At 43.9% G+C, this 19,785-nt stretch overlaps 1 protein-coding gene across 1 annotated transcript in view; it reads left to right on the top strand.

Moving 5' to 3' along the window:
• Positions 1-19,785, top strand: part of LOC141117668 (perilipin-1-like) — a 69,257-nt gene that overhangs the window by 12,934 nt on the left and 36,538 nt on the right. The window contains exons 4-6 of the mRNA XM_073610633.1: positions 861-943; positions 2,947-3,193; positions 8,068-8,261. Of these exons, the coding sequence (XP_073466734.1) occupies positions 861-943; positions 2,947-3,193; positions 8,068-8,261 (524 nt within the window). The remainder of the gene's footprint in view (positions 1-860; positions 944-2,946; positions 3,194-8,067; positions 8,262-19,785) is intronic.

Here is a 19,785-nt window from a genome sequence, read left to right as displayed (position 1 = left end):
CAGAATTGGCCTGGGTGGCAAGGGGTTAAATGCAAAAAAAAAAAAAAGAAAAACTAGAGTGTATTTTCAGTGAGCGTGGATTCTGAATTATCATGTTAGTGTTCACCTTAAAGTCATTTTAAAAAAAAAAATATGACTTGATGGGGTTGATTTACTAAAAAACTAGAGAGTGCAAAATCTGGTGCAGCTGTGCATGGGAGCCAATCAGATTCTAACTTCATCTTGTTTAAGACAATACAATCTGGAAGCTGATTGGTTTCTTTGCAGAGCTGCACCAGATTTTGTAAATCAATTCCAATGTGTTTGTGTCTGTTTCTATCATCAGATTATGTCACTTGTGTAGATTTGTAGATTTGCCACTAGAGGGTGCAAACACTCACTTGGCACCTCTCACTTTTTATCATTTAAAAAAGCCAATCTTGACCTCCAGACCACTTTTGCCTAGGCTGAGATGATGTCATCAGTGTGCCGCAGGCAGGAGCAGGCATTTCCTCAGTCTCTTCCCCCCTAGTGATCAGACTGCAGCATTGTAACTTTGTAGTAAGTCGCAAGGTGAGAAGCTGCAGCAGGGGACTGATCTGCATCAGACATATATATAGATAGATAGATAGATAGATAGATAGATAGATAGATAGATAGATAGATAGATAGATAGATAGATAGATAGATAGATAAGATAAATAGATAGATAGATAGATAGATAGATAGATAGATAGATAGATAGATAGATAGATAGATAGATAGATAGATAGATAGATAGATAAGATAAATAGATAGATAGATAGATAGATAGAGCTAAAGATATAGATATATAGAGAGAGAAAGAGAGATCTATCTATCTCTAATTTTTCTGATTGCAGTCACGGCGATCAATAACGTCGCTCTTCAATTGGTGGACGGATTAGAGAACAAACTCCCTGTATTGGACCAGCCAGCAGATGAGGTAACCTTCGATTTATTATTATTATTATTATTATTATTTATATAGATACATTATTAGGCTTCCCACTAGCCAGGATCCAAAGGATAGAGATGAATCCATGTATATTTATATAGCCCTGACATATACTATAGTGCTGTACAGAGTACATGGCAAGGCAACCTGCTTATATACAGCCATGCTGTCATATAGTTGCAGCCATTAGATGTCGCTATTGCTGTGTAAAAAAACAAAACAAAAAAAAAAAAACACTGATGAGCAACTCAAAATCATTTCTCTAACAGGCTGATAAAATGATTTCATTTCATTTTTTTTTAATTAGAATGATCATTTGTAACCTATTTGAAAAACCACTCTGGACAATAATAATAGTGTAAGCTCCTCTGGTACAGAGACTCAGTGATCATTGTACAGCACTGCGGTATATGTCAGAGCTATATAAATGTATAATAATAATAGTGTGTGACTGTGGGGAGGGGGGGGGGGACATTAGAGTGTAAGCTCCTCTGCCTCTGGTACAGTGACTGATGTGACAAGCTTGGTGTTATCTGTACAACATTTCAGTATATGTCAGAGCTATTTAAATTTATAATAGTGTGTGACTGTGTGTGTGTGTGTGTGTGTGTGTGTGGGGGGGGGGGGGGGGGGGGCGGCATTAGAGTGTAAGCTCCTCTGGTACAGAGACTCAATGCTCTCTGTACAGCACTGCGGTATATGCCAGAGCTATATAAATGTATAATAATAATAGTGTGTGACTGTGGGGGGGGGGGGGACATTAGAGTGTAAGCTCCTCTGCCTCTGGTACAGTGACTGATGCGACTAGCTCTGTGTTCTCTGTACAACACTTCAGTATATGTCAGAGCTATTTAAATTTATAATAGTGTGTGACTGTGTGTGTGTGGAGGAGGACATTAGAGTGCAAGCTCCTCTGGTACAGAGACTCAGTGATCTTTGTACAGCACTGCGGTATATGTCAGAGCTATATAAATGTATAATAATAATAGTGTGTGACTGTGGGGAGGGGGGGGGGGGGACATTAGAGTGTAAGCTCCTCTGCCTCTGGTACAGTGACTGATGTGACAAACTTGGTGTTCTCTGTACAACACTTCAGTATATGTCAGAGCTATTTAAATTTATAATAGTGTGTGACTGTGTGTGTGTGTGTGTGGGGGGGGGGGGGACATTAGAGTGTAAGCTCCTCTGTACAGAGACTGATGTGACTGTGGGGGGAGGGGACATTAGAGTGTAAGCTCCTCTGGTACAGAGACTGATGTGACTGGCTCAGTGGTCTCTGTACAGCACTGCGGTATATGTCAGAGCTATATAAATGTATAATAATAATAGTGTGTGACTGTGGGGGGGGGTGACATTAGAGTGCAAGCTACTCTGGTGCAGACAATAATGTGACTGGTTCAGTGTTCTCCATATATGTCAGAGCTATATAAATGTATAATAACATTATTGTTTGACTGTGGGAGAACGTTAGAGTGTAAGCTCCTCTGCCTCTGGTACAGTGTTCTCTGTACAACACTACAGTATATGTCAGAGCTATATAAATGGATAATAATAGTGTGTGACTGTGGGGGGTCATTAGAGTGTAAGCTCCTCTGGTGCAGAGACTGATGTCACTGGCTCAGTGCTCTCTGTACAGCACTGCGGTATATGTCAGAGCTATGTAAATGTATAATAATAATAATAGTGTGTGACTGTGGGGGGCATTAGAGTGTAAGCTCCTCTGGTGCAAACAATAATGCGACTGGCTCAGTGTTCTCCATATATGTCAGAGCTATATAAATGTATAATAACATTGCTTGACTGGGGGGGGGGGGGGGGCATTAGATTGTAAGCTCCTCTGGTGCAGAGACTGATGTGAATGACTAAGTGTTTAGGTTGAACCTCACATTAAATGATTTGGTAAATCCAAGAGAGATTTTTGTACAATCACATTGTGATATGAGCATGGCCATCTCCTGCTCCACCTATAAAGTGATTGTTCCCTCTCGCAGGTGGTGTCAGAAATTCGAGAGAACGTGGTGAGTGGGGTCAGGATGGTCGGGGACCGGGCCCTGGAAAGAGTGCAGAAGTTGGTGGACAGAACTCAGACCGTGGCCAGGGAATCCTATGAGGTCCTTTCTATAACCACCACTTTCCTGGCGACATTGGAGGTCCAGGACATGGTGAAAGTCGCAACTTATTTCGTTTTGACCCAAGCAGAGGAGCTGGTGGATCGCTACCTACCTGAGGAATCAGACGGTGAGACAATGTTCATTATCAAGGGGTGGGAAGAAGGGGCGGCTGCCCTGAGTGCAGCGTGTATTGTAGGGATGGGGGAGCCACAAGCTCTTTCTATTATAAGGCTGACAGAAGTAGTGAGAGCAGATCAATACTTCTGTCAGCCCAGCACTGAAAGTGGCAAGGAAAGGAGGAGAGAGCCAGGAAGAGGTGCGGACTGTGCTCTCTCTCCCCCAGGCCATGCCACCCTTCCAGGGGTTGAGTAGCAGGATCTTGAACCTCCAACAATCACCAAGCTAGCCTCCAATCAGGGCTGGGACAAGGGATGGGCAGAAGGGGTGGCTGCCCTGGGCGCAGTGTCACACTGTGCCCAGGGCACCGATCCCTTCTGCCCACCCCTCTGACACCACCTGTGAGAGGGAACAATCATTTTATAGGTGGAGCAGGAGATGGCCATGCACGTGTCACACTGCGCCCAGAGCAGCCATCCCTTCTACCCCCCCCCCCTTGTCCCAGACCTGATTGGAGGCTAGTTTGGTGATTGTTGGAGGTTCGAGATCCTGCTACTCAATCCCTGGAAGGGTGGCATGGCCTGGGGGAGAGAGAGCACAGTCTGCACCTCTTCCTGGCTCTCTCCTCCTTTTCTTGCTGCTTCCAGTGCTGGGCTGACAGAAGTATTGATCTGCTGTCACTACTCCTGTCAGCCTTATAGTAGAAAGAACTTGAGGCTCCCCATACCTACAATACACACTATAAGGCTGACAGGAGTAGTGACAGCAGATCAATACTTCAGTCAGAAAAGCGCTAGAAATGGCGAGAAAAGGAGGAAAGAGTCAGGAGGAAGTGCGGACTGTACTCTCTCTCACCCAGGCCATGACCCCAGGCTTCCAGGCCATGCCACCTTTCCGGAGTTTAAGTAGCAAGATCTCAAACCTCCCACAATCACCAAGCTAGCCTCCAATCAGGGCCGGGACAAGGGATGGGCAGAAGGGACAGCTGCCCCGGGTGCCATGTGTATTGTAGTGATGGGGAACCGCAAGTTCTTTCTACTGTAAGGCTGACAGGAGTAGTGACAGCTGATCACTTGAAGCTGGGAGGAAAGAAGGAGAGAGCCGCGAAGAGGTGCGGACTGTGCTCTCTCTCCCACTCCTCCTCCTTAAGCTTGTACATAATGAAAAAGAGGGGGGGGGGGGGAGAAATGTGGCATCTTTGCCCTGGGCACTGGATGATCTTGCCCCAGCACTGCCTCCAATGGTCACCATGATGGGCTCTCATGGCCTTCTCATAATTGGGTACCCAGTTGACAGGTTCCCAATCGCAAAGCCTGGCACTTTCGCTGTCAATGACAGCGCGACCAAAAAAAACTAGGAGCAAGCACGGTGCACCTTCTGGGTTTCTCAGCCAAGTCTTGCTATCCTCCATTGGAGTATAGACCAATACTTTGCAGAGAACACCAAGTTTTATGTTTGGGAACAGGAACATGAGACGGAAGCAAGAAAAAAATAAAATATTTCCAGTTATCATTGCAAGACGGCTTGTACATATCTTGAGGTTAGTCATTTCAAAGAGGAACACCCCTTTAAATGATTTCCTCTGTTGTCAATGCCTATTAACAAGTGACATCGGACACCTGTGTCCCCAAGCAAGTTATCAGACGGTCTGTGGGCTGCAACTGGCAGCAGAGAACATTTCCTGGGCACTGGCTGTTCCCGGCGACTTGGCTGTTGGCGCTGCGTACTTTGCCTCTCCGCAGCTGCTCAGACGCGTCCGGGAAATTAAATGTAATCAGTTTTCTGACACCAAGCATCCGCTCATCCTGTTCTCGGCTCAGTCTACCCCACCCCCCCTCACCGGGCTACTGTACCATTCTTCTCGTCTCTCTGTTGCGTTTTGTGAATTAAAGGGATGTACCACCTTTCCCCGCCAGCAAGCCATCAATCAGAGATGATTTTCATGGACTCTGAGATTTCAAATACATTTTATATATTTTTTCTTAAATGATGGGAGTCTATAATTATTTTAATTCCTTACTTATATGTTTCTTTGTGTGCTATTTTTTTTATCATTTCTTTTTTTTTTTATATGGGTTAACTGGGCAGGGTTTAACAAGTGTCATCAAAAAAAGTTCGCTAGTTGGCGAATCTGGTGTTACAATCAAGTTTTGATTGTAAAAATGTTTCCTTGTTGCCAGTCAAAGAATAAATTGTAAATTTGAGGAAAATATGGTTGGATTACCTCCCGCACACGGAGATTCTGATTGACTAACGTAGATCTAATGAAAAATGTTCCGTCTCAACAAATCAAAGTCTCCAAATGTTAGGACAACAAAATTCTTTCTTTCCTGTAAGGTTAGCTCCATCCAAAGATCTTCAAAAAAAGTGCAAAATTGTTGTTGACAATGCATGCTGGAGATTGAATCACTCGTTATCAATCTCTTGGGTGGCCTTAAATGGCAAGAACCTCACCCCCAAGCAGGGGTGGGATTAGGAAGTTCATGGCCAACCCTCCCCCAAGGAGCTTCACCTTTCCTGCAAGGTGTTTGCTCATCATCAACCAGCAAGAGCCCCAACCTAAAAGCCTCTGATTCCTGGATAATTGAGATATATGGTTAGCCCCATCCAAAGATCTTGCAAAAAGGTGCAAAATCTGTATTATTAATGCGTGATGGAGATGGAAACACCCATTAGCAACCTCTTGGATAGCCTTAAATGGCAAGAACCTCACCTAATCAGGGGTGGGATTAGGAAGTTCATGGCCACGCTCCTCCAAGGAGCTTCACCTTTTCTTCAAGGTGTCTGCCCATCATCAACCAGCAGGAGCCCCAACCTAAAAGCCTCTGATTCCTGGATATTTGAGGTGTATGGTTAGGCCCATCCAAAGATCTTCCAAAAAAGTGCAAAATCTGTATTATTAATGCGTGATGGAGATGGAAACACCCATTAGCAACCTCTTGGATGGCCTTAAATGGCAAGAACCTCACCCAATCAGGGGTGGGATAAGGAAGTTCATGGCTACGCTCCCCCAAGGAGCTTCACCTTTCCTTCAAGGTGTCTGCCCATCATCAACCAGCAAGAGTCCCTCCTAGAAGCCTCTGGTTCCTGGGTAATTAAGGTGTGAGGTTAACTCCATCCAAAACCTAAAAAAACTTTGCAAAATCTGTATTGATAATGCACGCTGAAGATGCAAACACCCATTAGCCACCTCTTGGGTGGCCCTAAATGGCAAGAACCTCGCCTCCCCCAAGGAGCTTCACCTTTCCTGCAAGGCGTCTGCCTATCATCAAAAAAACCTTGTTGCCTGAAAACTAGCAGTGGTCCTGAATGGCAAATACCTCACTCAAGCAGGGGTGGAATAAGGAAGTTCATGGCCACCTTCCCCAAGGAGCTTTACTTTTCTTGCAAGGTGTCTACCCTTCACAACCACCGTTTTCACTACACTGGCCATGAATGATCATATGACCCCCATCTAAGTCTCCGCTTTCACTACAATGACTATGAATGATTAGACCTGTGCAATTCGTTTAGTTCCAAATTAGTTTTTTAGCGAATTTCAACAGATTCGTTAATTCGGAAATACGAATGAACGAAAACCCGTCTAACAAATTTTTACGAATATTCGTAAATTCGAGTATTGGAAAGTTTGTAAATTCGTAAATGCATAAATTGGGAAATTCCAAATTCGAAAATCCGTAAATTCGAAAATTCGTAAATTCGTAATACTAATAATAACTTAACTATTACTAACTATTAAATTATAGGTATTGTAATTTCCTTTCAAATTTGGCTGTTAGTGAACGTAATGAATACGAATTTATCCGAAGCTACGAATTATCTGACATAACGAATGCCGCATCTAAACGAATGGAACATAATGAATTAATAATAATAAATAATAATAATAAAAACTTTTTATTATTATTATTATTATTATTAATAATTCGTTCCGTTCCATTTGTTTAGATGCGACATTCGTTGTTTCGGATAATTCGTAACTTCGGATAAATTCGTATTCGTTCACTAACAGCCAAATTTGAAAGGAAATTCCAATACCTATAATTTAATAGTTAGTTATTGTTAGTTAGTTATTATTTTGAATTTTCGGATTTTCATTCTTTCCAACTTTTGGATTTTCTCTCTTATTTTTGAATCTTCGAATTTACAAATTTTGGGTTTTCAAAATTTACTAAATTCTGAATTTTAAAATGTTCGAATTTATGAATTTTCGAAATTCAAAAATTTGTAAATGTACTAATTTCTGAATTTAAAAATTTTTGAATTTACGAATTTACAAATTTTCGAATTTCAAATTTTCGAAAATTCGTAAATTCATAAATTCGAAATTCGAAAATTTGTAAATTCAGAAAATTGAAAATGTGAAAATTTGAAGATTCGGAAATTTGAAAATTCAAAAATCCAGAAATTCAAAAATTTGTAAATTCAGAAATCCGTAAATTTGAAAACTAGGAAATCCAGAATTATGAATTTTATGAATTTTTGATTTTCTGGAAGTTTGAATTTCTGGAAATTTGAAAATTCGAAAATCCAGAAATTCTTAAATTCAAATTTCTGGATTTCCTTATTTATGAATTTCTGAATATCTGATTTTACAAATTTACGAATTTACGAATTTTCAAAATTCAGAATTTTAAGATTTTCGAATTTATGAATTTACAAATTTTTGAATTTCTGGATTTCCGTGTTTTCAAATTTCCAAATTTTTTAATTTCTGAATTTTTGAATTTTACGAATTTCGATCATAACAAATGACCCGAAAAAAAACCCCCAATAAAACAAACTCATTTTTCGTCAATGCACATGTCTATGAATGATCACATGACCCCATCACAATCCCGGTTTTCACTTCACTGGCTCTGAATATTATGTTTTTTGCCACAGGAGGACCAGGGACTAGCAGTAGTAGCGATGAGATCGATGAGACGGATGGAGCGAGGTTCGGCCTGATCTCGCGCTCCCAGCAACTGGTCAGCTCCGTCATTACAAGAGGCTCCGGGAAGCTGAGGTCATTTCTGGACCGGTACTGGAATTTCCTGCAAGGCGGAGCCAGTCTTCTGCTCACCATCCCATCCCAGGTAACACCTCCTCCTGATCTACAGACATATTCACAGATCAATTACAAGGAATAAATTGTGTTTTGCATAACATTTCCTTTTATTTTTTATATATATAATCTTTTTCTATTTCTATTTTCATTTTCAAATTTTATAAACAGATTGACATCACAACAAGGTAACATTAATTGGGGTGGTGGGGGGGGGGAGGAAGGGAGATATAGGGGTAGGGATAAGGGGAAAAAAGGGGAGGGGAATGGGGGATACAAGGGGATACATTTAACATGGTCCGAGTGCTGACATCCGTGTCAACCGGGAGGCATATCTACTTGTGACCAGAGGGGCACCCTTCCTGTCCCAGACATTCGATCTAAATGGACAGGCCTTCCCTCCAAGCTGGAAGGGGGTAGGGTGTTCATTAGCTGTAGATCCAGAGTCATTGTATACATGGCTCCCATAATGTAAACATCATAAGTGAACTCGGAGTACCTGGGTCGGTCAGAAACCTGGTGACCTTCCAGGTAGCTCAAAAGGTGGATACTGGGTATCCTGAGGTTGTACCACAGCAAAAAACACATAACAAACAAGAAAGATGGGAGAAAAGGAGCATTAGGAAAAGAAAGCTAGGGAAGGAGGAGAAAGCGTGTAGAATGGGTCTCACCGGATTTGTTTATATAATGGGTCCACTTTTAAGTAGAGCCTGTGGTTGTTGAGGGATGGTTTGCCTGGAAAAGTCTCCCAAAGGAAGGATTTGCTAAAGCAAGTAGTGCAACATCTAAACTAGATTAAGCCATAGTTGTGTCATGTACGTGGTTTCTCCAGGCTGCCCATGCAAGGTCAAATCGCTCGCGGGTATCTCTACAAGTGGCGAGCCAACTCTCTGCTTCAATGATCTCCCCCACCTTCCCCAACCAATCCTGCTCGCTTGGAATATGCGAGCTCTTCCAGTGTATTGGTATAAGGCATTTAGCTGCATTGAGGAGGTGGGGAGAGCACTTTGTTTATATCGAGACAGAGGCATGGGGGGGATGTTGAGCAGAAAATGTTTTGGCAGAGCTGGCATATTGATGCCCAGGCTATCTGAAATGTGTTTGCCAACCATAACCCAAAACTGTGTTAGCACAGGACACTCCCACCAGATGAGGAGGAATGTGCCTTTCATTCCACACCCCCTCCAGCACCTAACAGAAGTGCTGGGGAAAATTCTAGCCAGGGTAGTAGGTACCCTGTACCATCTCGATAGGATTTAGTAGTTGTTTTCTTGGGTCTTAGAGTCTATTGAGCTCGCATGAATCAGGCGATATAGGTGGTGGAGCTGTTCCTCTGTGAATTCAAGTTGGAGGTCTCTTTCCCACTCTTTAACATAAAGGAGTTTGGGGCTGGGTGTCTCTAGCATCCCATATAATGCCGAAAACATATGGGTCAGGGGGTCTGTAGTTGCCCACATGCTTTCAAATTCTATTAGTGTGGTTCTGATCTGTTCTTGTCTGTGGCATTTGGCTATGAAGGTCTCTAGCTGGCGGTGTCACCAGAAGTCAAAGGGTAAGAAACTACCATATCGTTCTCGTAAGGTGGAAAGCGACGTCAATGAGCCCCCTTCCACGAATCTTGCCAGACTAACAATCCCATCGTTCATCCATGTTCCAAGTGAGGTTATCTGTTCCCCTGGAGGAAACCACGGGTATCCACTCACTGGTGTCGGTGGAGATGTCCGCGGTGCCAGAGCTAAGCATGCATTCATTCTGTCCCACATTTTCAGGGAGTGTACCGTCAGTGGGAGACCCAGTCAGAGAGCCCCCTATCCCCTGCGGGGACCCAAGGTGCATAGCATAGATCTCGGCCTGCCATCGTTTTCTCCAGGGGAACCCACAACTTAAAGGGTGTGTGGAACTTCCAGTTCAAAATGTGCTGCAGGGCAATCTCCTGGTAGTATTGAAATATATTGGGTATGCCTAGACCCCCCTTTAGCTTAGATCTTTATAGCATCGCCATAGCGAGGCGTGGCTTCTTGCCGCCCCACACAAACTTAATAAAGAGGCTGCGCAGGTCCATAAAGAAGCGCTTTGGTATATGTATTGATATAATTTGCAACAGGAAAAGGATGGTCATTTTTAAAATGTTCGTTCGGCCAACCCATGTGAAACTGGACGCCTAGATATTTCATAGAGGCAGTGGACTACATGAAAGGGAGAGACCCCTTTAGGGAGGCCACTAAGGTTGGGGGAACAGTGATCAGCAAGATGCTGACTTGGTGTAGTTTATCCGAAAATTGGATACCTCTACATAGACAGTCAGTTCTCCCATCATGTTTGGCAGCGAGACATGGGGGTCCACTACGTAGAATAGTATGTCATCTGCCTACGCAGAGAGTTTGTGCTCGAGGGAGCCCGCCTGTATCCCCCTGATGTTTTGACTGGCTCTGACCCTCTGCAGTAGCGGTCCTAAGACCAGCGTAAACAGAAGGGGCGAGAGCAGGCATCCCTGTCTTGTGCCGTTCCGGATAGGGAACGCTGTGGAGAGGCTGCCATTTACCTTAACCTGGGCAGTGGGAGACACATAAAGTGCCGAAATCCAATGTTGCATATGTGGGTTCAGGAAGCCCCAGTCCATGTGATCGAATGCCTTCTCCGCATCCGTAGACAAAATCAGGTATGGAGGCATTCTACGTGCCCAGTGTATGAGCTGGAGGGCTCTGTTGGAGTTGTCTTTAGCTTCCCGTCCCACTATAAAGCCCGTCTGGTCTGCATGTATCAGTTCAGGTAATAAATGTTTTAAGCAGTTGGCGAGGATTTTAGAAAAAAAATTAGGGATCTTTTCCCTCTTTCGGGAGCACTGTAATGTGCGCCAATGAAGTCTCCTGTGGGAGGTGTCCATTGTTTGCTTGGAAGTTGAGGAGGGTAGGAGCCTGTAGTTTGTCGAAGAACTTTAGATAGTAGGCCCTGGTGAAGCCATCAGGCCCGGGTCTTTTGCAGTGGGTAGGGACTTAATAGTGGACAGTAATTCAGCTGTGGTAATTGGGCGTTCTAGGTCAGTTGCTTGATTAGGGGATAGGGTAGGGAGCCCTATTGAAGAGAGGTAAGTTGTTATGCAGGAATTTTTGAGAGTTACATCTGCTGGAGAGGAGGCGAAGTCCAGATTGTACAAGGTTGCATAATAGTCGTGGAACGTAGAGGCTATTTTTGATGTGTGTTGTGCTGGTTCTCCCGTAGGGAAGTGTAACTTATGCACATGTCCTAGGAGTCTTTTTTTACGGAGAGCTCGGGCCAATAACCTCGTCGGACTCCTCGGGGTCCGACGTTTGTTTATGACCGAGCTCCACGCCTTGTAATGCCTGCAGTACTCTCTGGAAGTCCGCCTGCATCTCCTTTTTAAGTTTGGCTCCCAGGCCAATGAAGGTGCCACGAACAACTGCTTTGTGGCCTTCCCATAGAATGCTATTACTGACCTCCCTGTTGGCGTTTTCTGTGAAGTAGTGTGTCAAAGTCTCCTGTACCACCACCCCCTAGGTCATCTAGCAAGTTCTCGTTTAGTTTCCAGGTCCTTGCTTTAGCCAGGGCTTGGGATAGCGAGAGTGTGAGTGCCAGCGGGGCATGGCCAGAAATCGTGATCTGGTCTATGGTCGCTCCTAGTAATAAGTCAAGGGTATTCTGATCTACTAGTAACAGATCGATTCTAGTATACACCTTGTGGACACTGGAACAGTAGCTATAGTCCCTCTCAGAGGCATGCAGTGCTCTTCAGCAGTCCACCAAGGTATGTCCCTGGAGGGTCTATCATTTCTTTTTTATTATGTTAATGACTAAGAATATCTTTTCTTTAAATATGTAGATTTTATTTTACAGTCGGCTAAAAATGAAATACTGAATTTAATATTTCATGAATGACATGTACAGCCACCAGGTGGCGCTGTAGGCTGCTTTTCAAGTAGCATTTACTGCTTTGCTGAAAAAAGCTATCTTTTTTTTTTTTTTTTTATATTCTAGCTCCAGCTCAGATAACTTGCCCAGCTGAATGTCTCCCTCTTGTGGAACAAATTTAGGAACTGTGCCGAAGTGATCAGCCTGGGAACCTCTGCCAGGTTTTTACTGCCATTTGTGCCCCATTTCCAGATATTTTCTCTTACATCCTGTACCTGTGACACCCTGTTAAGTGAAGAGAAGTCTCTCTGTGATACTGCAATAAAAACCTGACAGTGATTCCAACACATCCCCGCTCTATCCTGTGTAAACGTTGTGTTTTGAAGCTTAACTGAACTTCCAGCTTAAACCAGATTTATCATATATATATATATATATATATACATTCCCGGGTGCACCAAAAACAAAAGTTTGTATGGAAAGCAGCCACAGTTTGAGCAAAATAAAAACAGCCTGTCCCCGGCCAGCATGCTGCAGAGAAGGCCTCTTGCTCTCTGTGTGGAAGCAATGGTCTCTCTGCAGAGGTCTGACACACCCCCTGATGAGTCAGAGTTACAATTAGCAGAGAGTATGTGCTTTGCTAATTGGAAATCTGACTCATCAGGAGGCGTGTCAGAACTCTGCAGAGAGACTACTGCTTCCCCACAGGCTTTTCTACTGAGGTTGTGGCTACTTTCTGAAGAGAATAAATTGTAAGACTTTGCACTTTATCAGAGAATCCTGATACTCTACTCCATTTCCATCCAATATGAAGGCTGGTTGGGGTCTTCTTCCTACCTCAGGGTGGGAGATCCAACATGCCCCTGTATCCATGCGCCCTGCCCCCTAATCTACATGTGGAGCATCGGATGCATGGGTTCCAATGCTTTTTTTTTTTCTTGAAGCATGTGATTAGAGCCAGAGGCTCTAATAGGCTCCAAGAAAGGGTAGGCTCGGGGCGCAGGGTACTGCGCCCCCAGCCCACTCAATTGTGTGACAATAGCAAATGAATATTCGTTATTGTTACACTGGATTCTCCTCCCGACCAATCAGGAAGCGGGTCATATTCTGACCATATAACCATATAGCATTTATGACAGTGGTATTGTGTAGAGGGCCCCAACTAGACGTGTGCAATTTGTTTGTTTTTTCTGATTCGAAATTTAGACACATTTTTCGTTATCCGGAAATTCGTATGTATCTGAATTACGAATCACAATAGTAACGAATGTAAATGAATCCTCAGAAATAACGAAAACAAAGTTCGTCCGAAACGACGAAATTTGAACGTGAAGTCAAATTCAATTCCAATTCGGGAAACGAATATGAAATGTAAACATATTGCAATTCTTTAGATGTGAAAAAATTTGGCAGCCGCATTCGAATCGAAAAAAATTTCGAATGTTCCGAATTCGGTCAAATTTAATTAAATTCGGTTGAATTCAGAAAATTCGAATCCAATTTGAAAACAAATAAATTAAACAAAACTAAATGAATGAAACGAATCAAAACAAATTCAGAAAACGAATTTAAGGAATTTAAAGCGGGGGTCCACCTATCTATCGTTTTTTTTTTTTTTTGAGTTCATTCACAAACTTTTCTTCTCAGCATTACATACTCACATATTGTGTGTAATATGTCCGCCTGTGTCAGATTTCGTCGGAAAGAATAACTTATATTATTCACTGCAGGCGGTTTCCATCTTCATTGTGGGCATTTGAAGCCCACAAGCATTTATTTCCTGGATGTGGTGAATGCTGTGCTCCCAGCATTCACCGCTCGTTCCCGCACATGCTCAGTGGCATCCTGGGAAGCCTGAGACTAGCTCCCAGGAGTCTGGGAGAGGCTAGAAACACGCCTACTCCCACGGGAGGAGAACCAGGAAGTGCAAAGAAGAATAGAAAAATAAAAGGTAATTACGGCGATTTAAATTTTTTTAAACGGCATGTCAGCATCTAGGCAAGGAAGAGAATACATACAGATATTGTTCAAAATTTGGGTGGAACCCCGCTTTAACTAAACAAAATGAGTTCTACGCATGTCTAGCCCCAAATGCTCCCGAAACCGATACTTTGAAGTGCAATTTGCATCAATTTGCATCAATACGAAATGAATGGGCGCAAATCAAATGCGATTCGAACAGGAATGCAGTGCAATTCCTGTCTGAATTGCATGCAATTTCACCCACCGTTTCTGTGTGTGTGTGTGTGTAGAAAGGGAAAAGCGCCATCTAGTGAGCAGTTTAAAAAAATGTTAGAACTCACAGTACATATCTGGCCACATGTAAAATAATCTACATAGGTGTCCCGATCCGCCGATGGTAGCAAATCAGGGCCACTGGAGGTGGAGGAGATGTACAGGTGGCGCTCCCCATAGCTGACATCACTTCCGCCCTATACCCATGGGGTCCCGGAACTTCTCTTTCAGCCCTGTGAGCACCTCCAGCGGCCCTGATTTGCTATCATTGGCGGACCAGGACACCTATGTAGATTATTATACATGTGGTCTGATATGTACTGTGAGTTTTTTTTTTTTTTTAAACTGCCCACTAGAGGGTGCTTTTCCCTTTCTATACACACACACAGGAGTGTAAAGGTAAAGACAGTAAAGGTAAAATAAATCAGAAATTTTTTTTTTTTAAATGCGCCCCATCCCGCCGGGCTCGCGCACAGAAGCGAACGCATACGTGAGTAGCGCTCGCATATGAAAATGGTGTTTAACCCACACATGTGAGGTATCGCCACGATCGTTAGAGCGAGAGCAATAATTCTAGCCCTAGACCTCCTCTGTAACTCAAAACATGCAACCTGTAGATTTTTTTTAAAATGTCACCTATGGAGATTTTTAAGGGTAAAAGTTTGTCGTCATTCCACGAGCGGGCGTGACATGTTGGGTATCAATTTACTCGGCGTAACATTATCTTTCACAATAAAAGAAAAATTGGGCTAACTTTACTGTTGTCTTATTTTTTTTAATTAAAAAAAAATTATTCTTTCCCAAAAAAAGTGCACTTGTAAGATCGCTGCGCGAATACGGTGTGACAGAAAGTATTGCAATGACCACAATTTTTTTCTCTAGGGTGTTAGAAAAAAAATATATATAATGTTTGGGGGTTCTAAGTAATTTTATAGGGGAAAAAATGATTTTAACCTGTAAACAACAAGTTTGAAAAATAGGCCTGGGGCTGAAGTAGTTAAGCAATGATTTTGACAAGCAAGTGACTGCTGGGCGTAGGAACCCCCTAAGCTTGCACATCATTAACAGGGAAGGGGGGTGCAGTTTGGCATCTTTGCCTTGGGCGCTGGAAGTCCTTGTCCCGGCACTGGTTGGAAGACACATTACAGGAGATGATGAGAGACTGGGGACATGCAACATGAGACTGCTAGAGGTCACTGTCATTATAGCTTCCACTACTGACTGCTGGGGACTGCTGCAGGGCCATATGTGGCCACCAGGGATCTAGGACTTATTTTATTAGAAATTACTTTTAACAAAATCCAATGCTTGTCTTGTTTGGCCGATTTATTTTTTACCACACCTTGCCGTATAAACCCCGCTGCGCTTTCCATTTTACATCCCTCCCTCCGCGTATCCATGTCACCTAGATAAATGTTTCCAATTTTAGGATCAGCTAAACAAATATCGCCTCTCCGTCTTCCTCGCCCGCCGGGAGCTCAGACAAAACCGCTCCCATTTTCTCTTGCCATAAATGCTCATGATCGATGTACCCGGGTATATTTAGATGTGAAATGATCCTCCAAGCGAGCCGATCGTTGGAGGTATTGATCGCCATCCTGCGCAATTAGATTTGGAAGTTAGATTGCAGCGCCTAGAAGGGGAACGTGACGCGTTGCAGGACACACCGGCTGCACGTGGTTATTGAGAAGAGATCATGTCGCCGCCTGGGGCGTCCTTCAGGGACGCGGCGTGTCACCTGTACCGTGCGGCTCTCGGAGGGACATTATCTTTAGGAGAAGATAATTATTTGGGGGAGGCCTGGGCAGTCCCATGACGAGGCAATACTGCGTCTGACTACATCTGTGTTGTATCATCCTATAAAATGAAATCATTGCTATGAAGGTCCAACAATTGTAATAATTACATTGTAACGTGTTCAGGAACTGGTGATGGTAATATATATAAATGACCACATTCTCACCCCAGAGGAGTAATTAGAACCTTCAGGGTTGCAAGAAACCACGAAGACCCCCCTGACTGCCGGGGGCCCTTTCTATCAGTCCTGGGGCCCTTTCCTCTGGTCTGGATTTGAGCGCCATAGACTGCAGTGTTAAATCACAAAAGTCGCAAGCAGGTTGCAAGTAAAATTGCAAGGAAGTCGCAAGGTTATCCCAAGCAGGTTGCAGAACTTTAGGGTCGCAGCAGTGTGAGACAAGCCTTGCGCTCCTGCAGCCGTCTTGGACCCCCCATACACACACACTGACAGAACACCAGGGCCCAGTCGCAAGTTACATAGTTACATAGTAGGTGAGGTTGAAAAAAGACACAGGTCCATCAAGTCCAACCTATGTGAATGACCATTGCAACCCTCGTATTTCCGCTACTGGCTCACCCCTCTTTCCGGCCACGCTTGGATAAGGGCCTGGTTTTTACTCTTGGCCGGGACACCAAGATTTTTTTTCTCCTTGATTTTTGCATGTCCCCCCCCCCCACCCTCCCCTTAAAATACACACCAGGCCTGATGGGTCTGAGAATTTGGGGGCCTCACACTGTTTTTTTTTTTTTTTGGGGGGGGGCACCTTAAAATATATACCAGACTACCAGACCTGAGGGACTTTGTTTGAATTGGGGGGAACCCCAGCACCATTTTTTTTAACTATCACTGGCATGTTGATGGGGACAAGGGTCTCTTTCCCACAACCCTGGCCCAGTGGTTGTGGGGGTCTAAGGGTGGGTGAGAGGGCTTATTAGAATTTGGAAGCCCTTTTTAGGTTTAAGAGGGGTTCCATGAAATGCAACCCCCATGTGAATGAATAAGGTACCCCTACTCATTCACAAAAAATGTAAACGCTTTACAAAAAAACACAAAGTTTTTGACAGTTTAACAAAAAAGTCAAAAAGTCCCACAATGTACGTTGGCCATCAATCATGTAGTCCATGTCAATCTGGTCCTGTCGCTCCACTCATTGACCATAAATACAGGGCCGGGACAAATGGTGGGCAGAAGTGGCAGCTGCCCCAGGTGCAGAGAAGAGGTGGTACAACCATTTGTATAAACAGTGGGGGAGGGGCACAGATCTGGATCTTTGCAATGGGCACTGGTACTGCATACATACAGTATCTCACAAAAGTGAGTACACCCCTCACATTTTTGTAAACATTTTCTTCTATCTTTTCATGTGACAACACTGAAGAAATGACACTTGTCTACAATGTAAAGTAGTGAGTGTACAGCTTGTATAACAGTGTAAATTTACTGTCCCCTCAAAATAACTCAACACACAGCCATTAATGTCTAAACCACTGGCAACAAAAGTGAGTACACCCCTAAGTGAAAATGTCCAAATTGGGCCCAATTAGCCATTTTCCTTCCCTGGTGTCATGTGACTCGTTAGTGTTACAAGGTCTCAGGTGTGAATGGGGAGCAGGTGTGTTATCGCTCTCACTCTCTTATACTGGTCACTGGAAGTTCAACATGGCATCTCATGGCGAAAGAACTCTCTGAGGATCTGAAAAAAATAATTGTTGCTCTACATAAAGATGGCCTAGGCCAGTGATAGCAAATCTTGGCATTTCCCATGATGCTCATGCACTCTGCAGTGTAGTTGAGCATCATGGGAAATGTAGTTCCAAAACATCTGGGTTTCGCCAAGGTTCGCCATCACTGGCCTAGACTATAAGAAGATTGCCAAGACCCTGAAACTGAGCTGCAGCACAGTGGACAAGACCATACAGCGGTATAACAGGACAGGTTCCACTAAGAACAGGCCTCGCCATGGTCCACCAAAGAAGTTGAGGTCACATGCTCAGAGTCATATCCAGAGGTTGTCTTTGGGAAATAGACATATGAGTGCTGCCAGCATTGCTGCAGAATGTTGAAGGGGTGGGGAGTCCGCCTGTCAGTGCTCAGACCATACGCCGCACACTGCATCAAATTGGTCTGCATGGCTGTCGTCCCAGAAGGAAGCCTCTTGTAAAGATGATGCACAAGAAAGCCCACAAACAGTTTGCTGAAGACAAGTAGACTTAGGACATGGATTACTGGAACCATGTCCCGGGGTCTGATGAGACCAAGATAAATTTATTTGGTTCAGATGGTGTCAAGCGTATGTGGTGACAACCAGGTGAGGAGTACAAAGACAAGTGTGTCTTGCCTACAATCAAGCATGGTGGTGGGAGTGTCATGGTCTGGGGCTGCATTAGAGCTGCCGGCACTGCCAACATGTACTGTGACATACTGAAGCAGAACATGATCCCCTCCCTTCAGAGACTGGGCCACAGGGCAGTATTCCAACATGATAACAACCCCAATTTCACCTCCAAGATGACCACTGCCTTGCTAAAGAAGCTGAGGGTAAAGGTGATGGACTGGCCAAGCATGTCTCCAGACCTAAACCCTATTGAGCATCTGTGGGACATCCTCAAATGGAAGGTGGAGGAGCGCAAGGTCTCTAACATCCACCAGCTCTGGGATGTCATCATGGAGGGGTAGAAGAGGACTCCAGTGACAACCTGTGAAGCTCTGGTGAACTCCATACCCAAGTGGGTTAAGGCAGTGCTGGAAAATAATGGTGGCAACACAAAATATTGTCATTTTGGGCCCAATTTGGACATTTTCACTTAGGGGTGTACTCACTTTTGTTGCGGCTTAGACATTAATGGCGGTTTGTTGAGTGATATTGAGGGGACAGCAAATTGACACTGTTATACAAGCTGTACACTCACTACTTTACATTGTAGCAAAGTGTCATTTCTTTAGTGTTGTCGCATGATAAGATAATATTTACAAAAATGTGAGGGGTCTACTCACTTTTGTGAGATACTGTATATATATATGGGGACATCAAAGAACCATATTTGGTCAATGACAGAAAGGGCAACCTTGGTTTCCTTGTTCCAATAAGCTGCTACCTGTAGATCCCCACAACCACAAGACCAGGGTGGTGGAGGGAGGCCCTTACCCTTATCAACATGGGGAGAGGATAGTTTGATGGGGGTTTCCCTCCTGACAAGGTACCCCTGAATGTTGCGGGCATGTGGCCTGGTATGGTCGAGGAGAGGGAAACATACGCTTCTTGTCCACATTCCTGACCAGGCTGCATGACTGGATAAGAGTGTGGTATGGATTTTTTGGGGGGGAGGGCAGACTTTTTTTTTCTTGATTTTTGCATTGTTCTCTCTTAAAATTCAAAATTGAACAAAAGGGCCTGGTGTGAATTCGGAGGGAACCCTACACCTGTGTGGGGCTCCCAGTTTAAATCTATAGCAGACCCTCATCTAGGATAAGTTGGACAATCCTTTGCCTATTACCCTAGAACAGTGACGGTGAACCTTGGCACCCCAGATGTTTGCAGTGGAGTTGAGCATCAAGGGAAATGTAATTCCAGAACATCTTTGGTGCCAAGGTTTGCCATCACTGCCCTAGAAAATGGTCAGAACTGTTTGGCTCCCATTGACTTTATTGGAGTTTG

Source organism: Aquarana catesbeiana, linkage group LG13, assembly GCF_042186555.1.
Source record: "Aquarana catesbeiana isolate 2022-GZ linkage group LG13, ASM4218655v1, whole genome shotgun sequence".
Taxonomy (NCBI): domain Eukaryota; kingdom Metazoa; phylum Chordata; class Amphibia; order Anura; family Ranidae; genus Aquarana; species Aquarana catesbeiana.
This window is presented reverse-complemented; position numbering and strand designations above follow the sequence as displayed.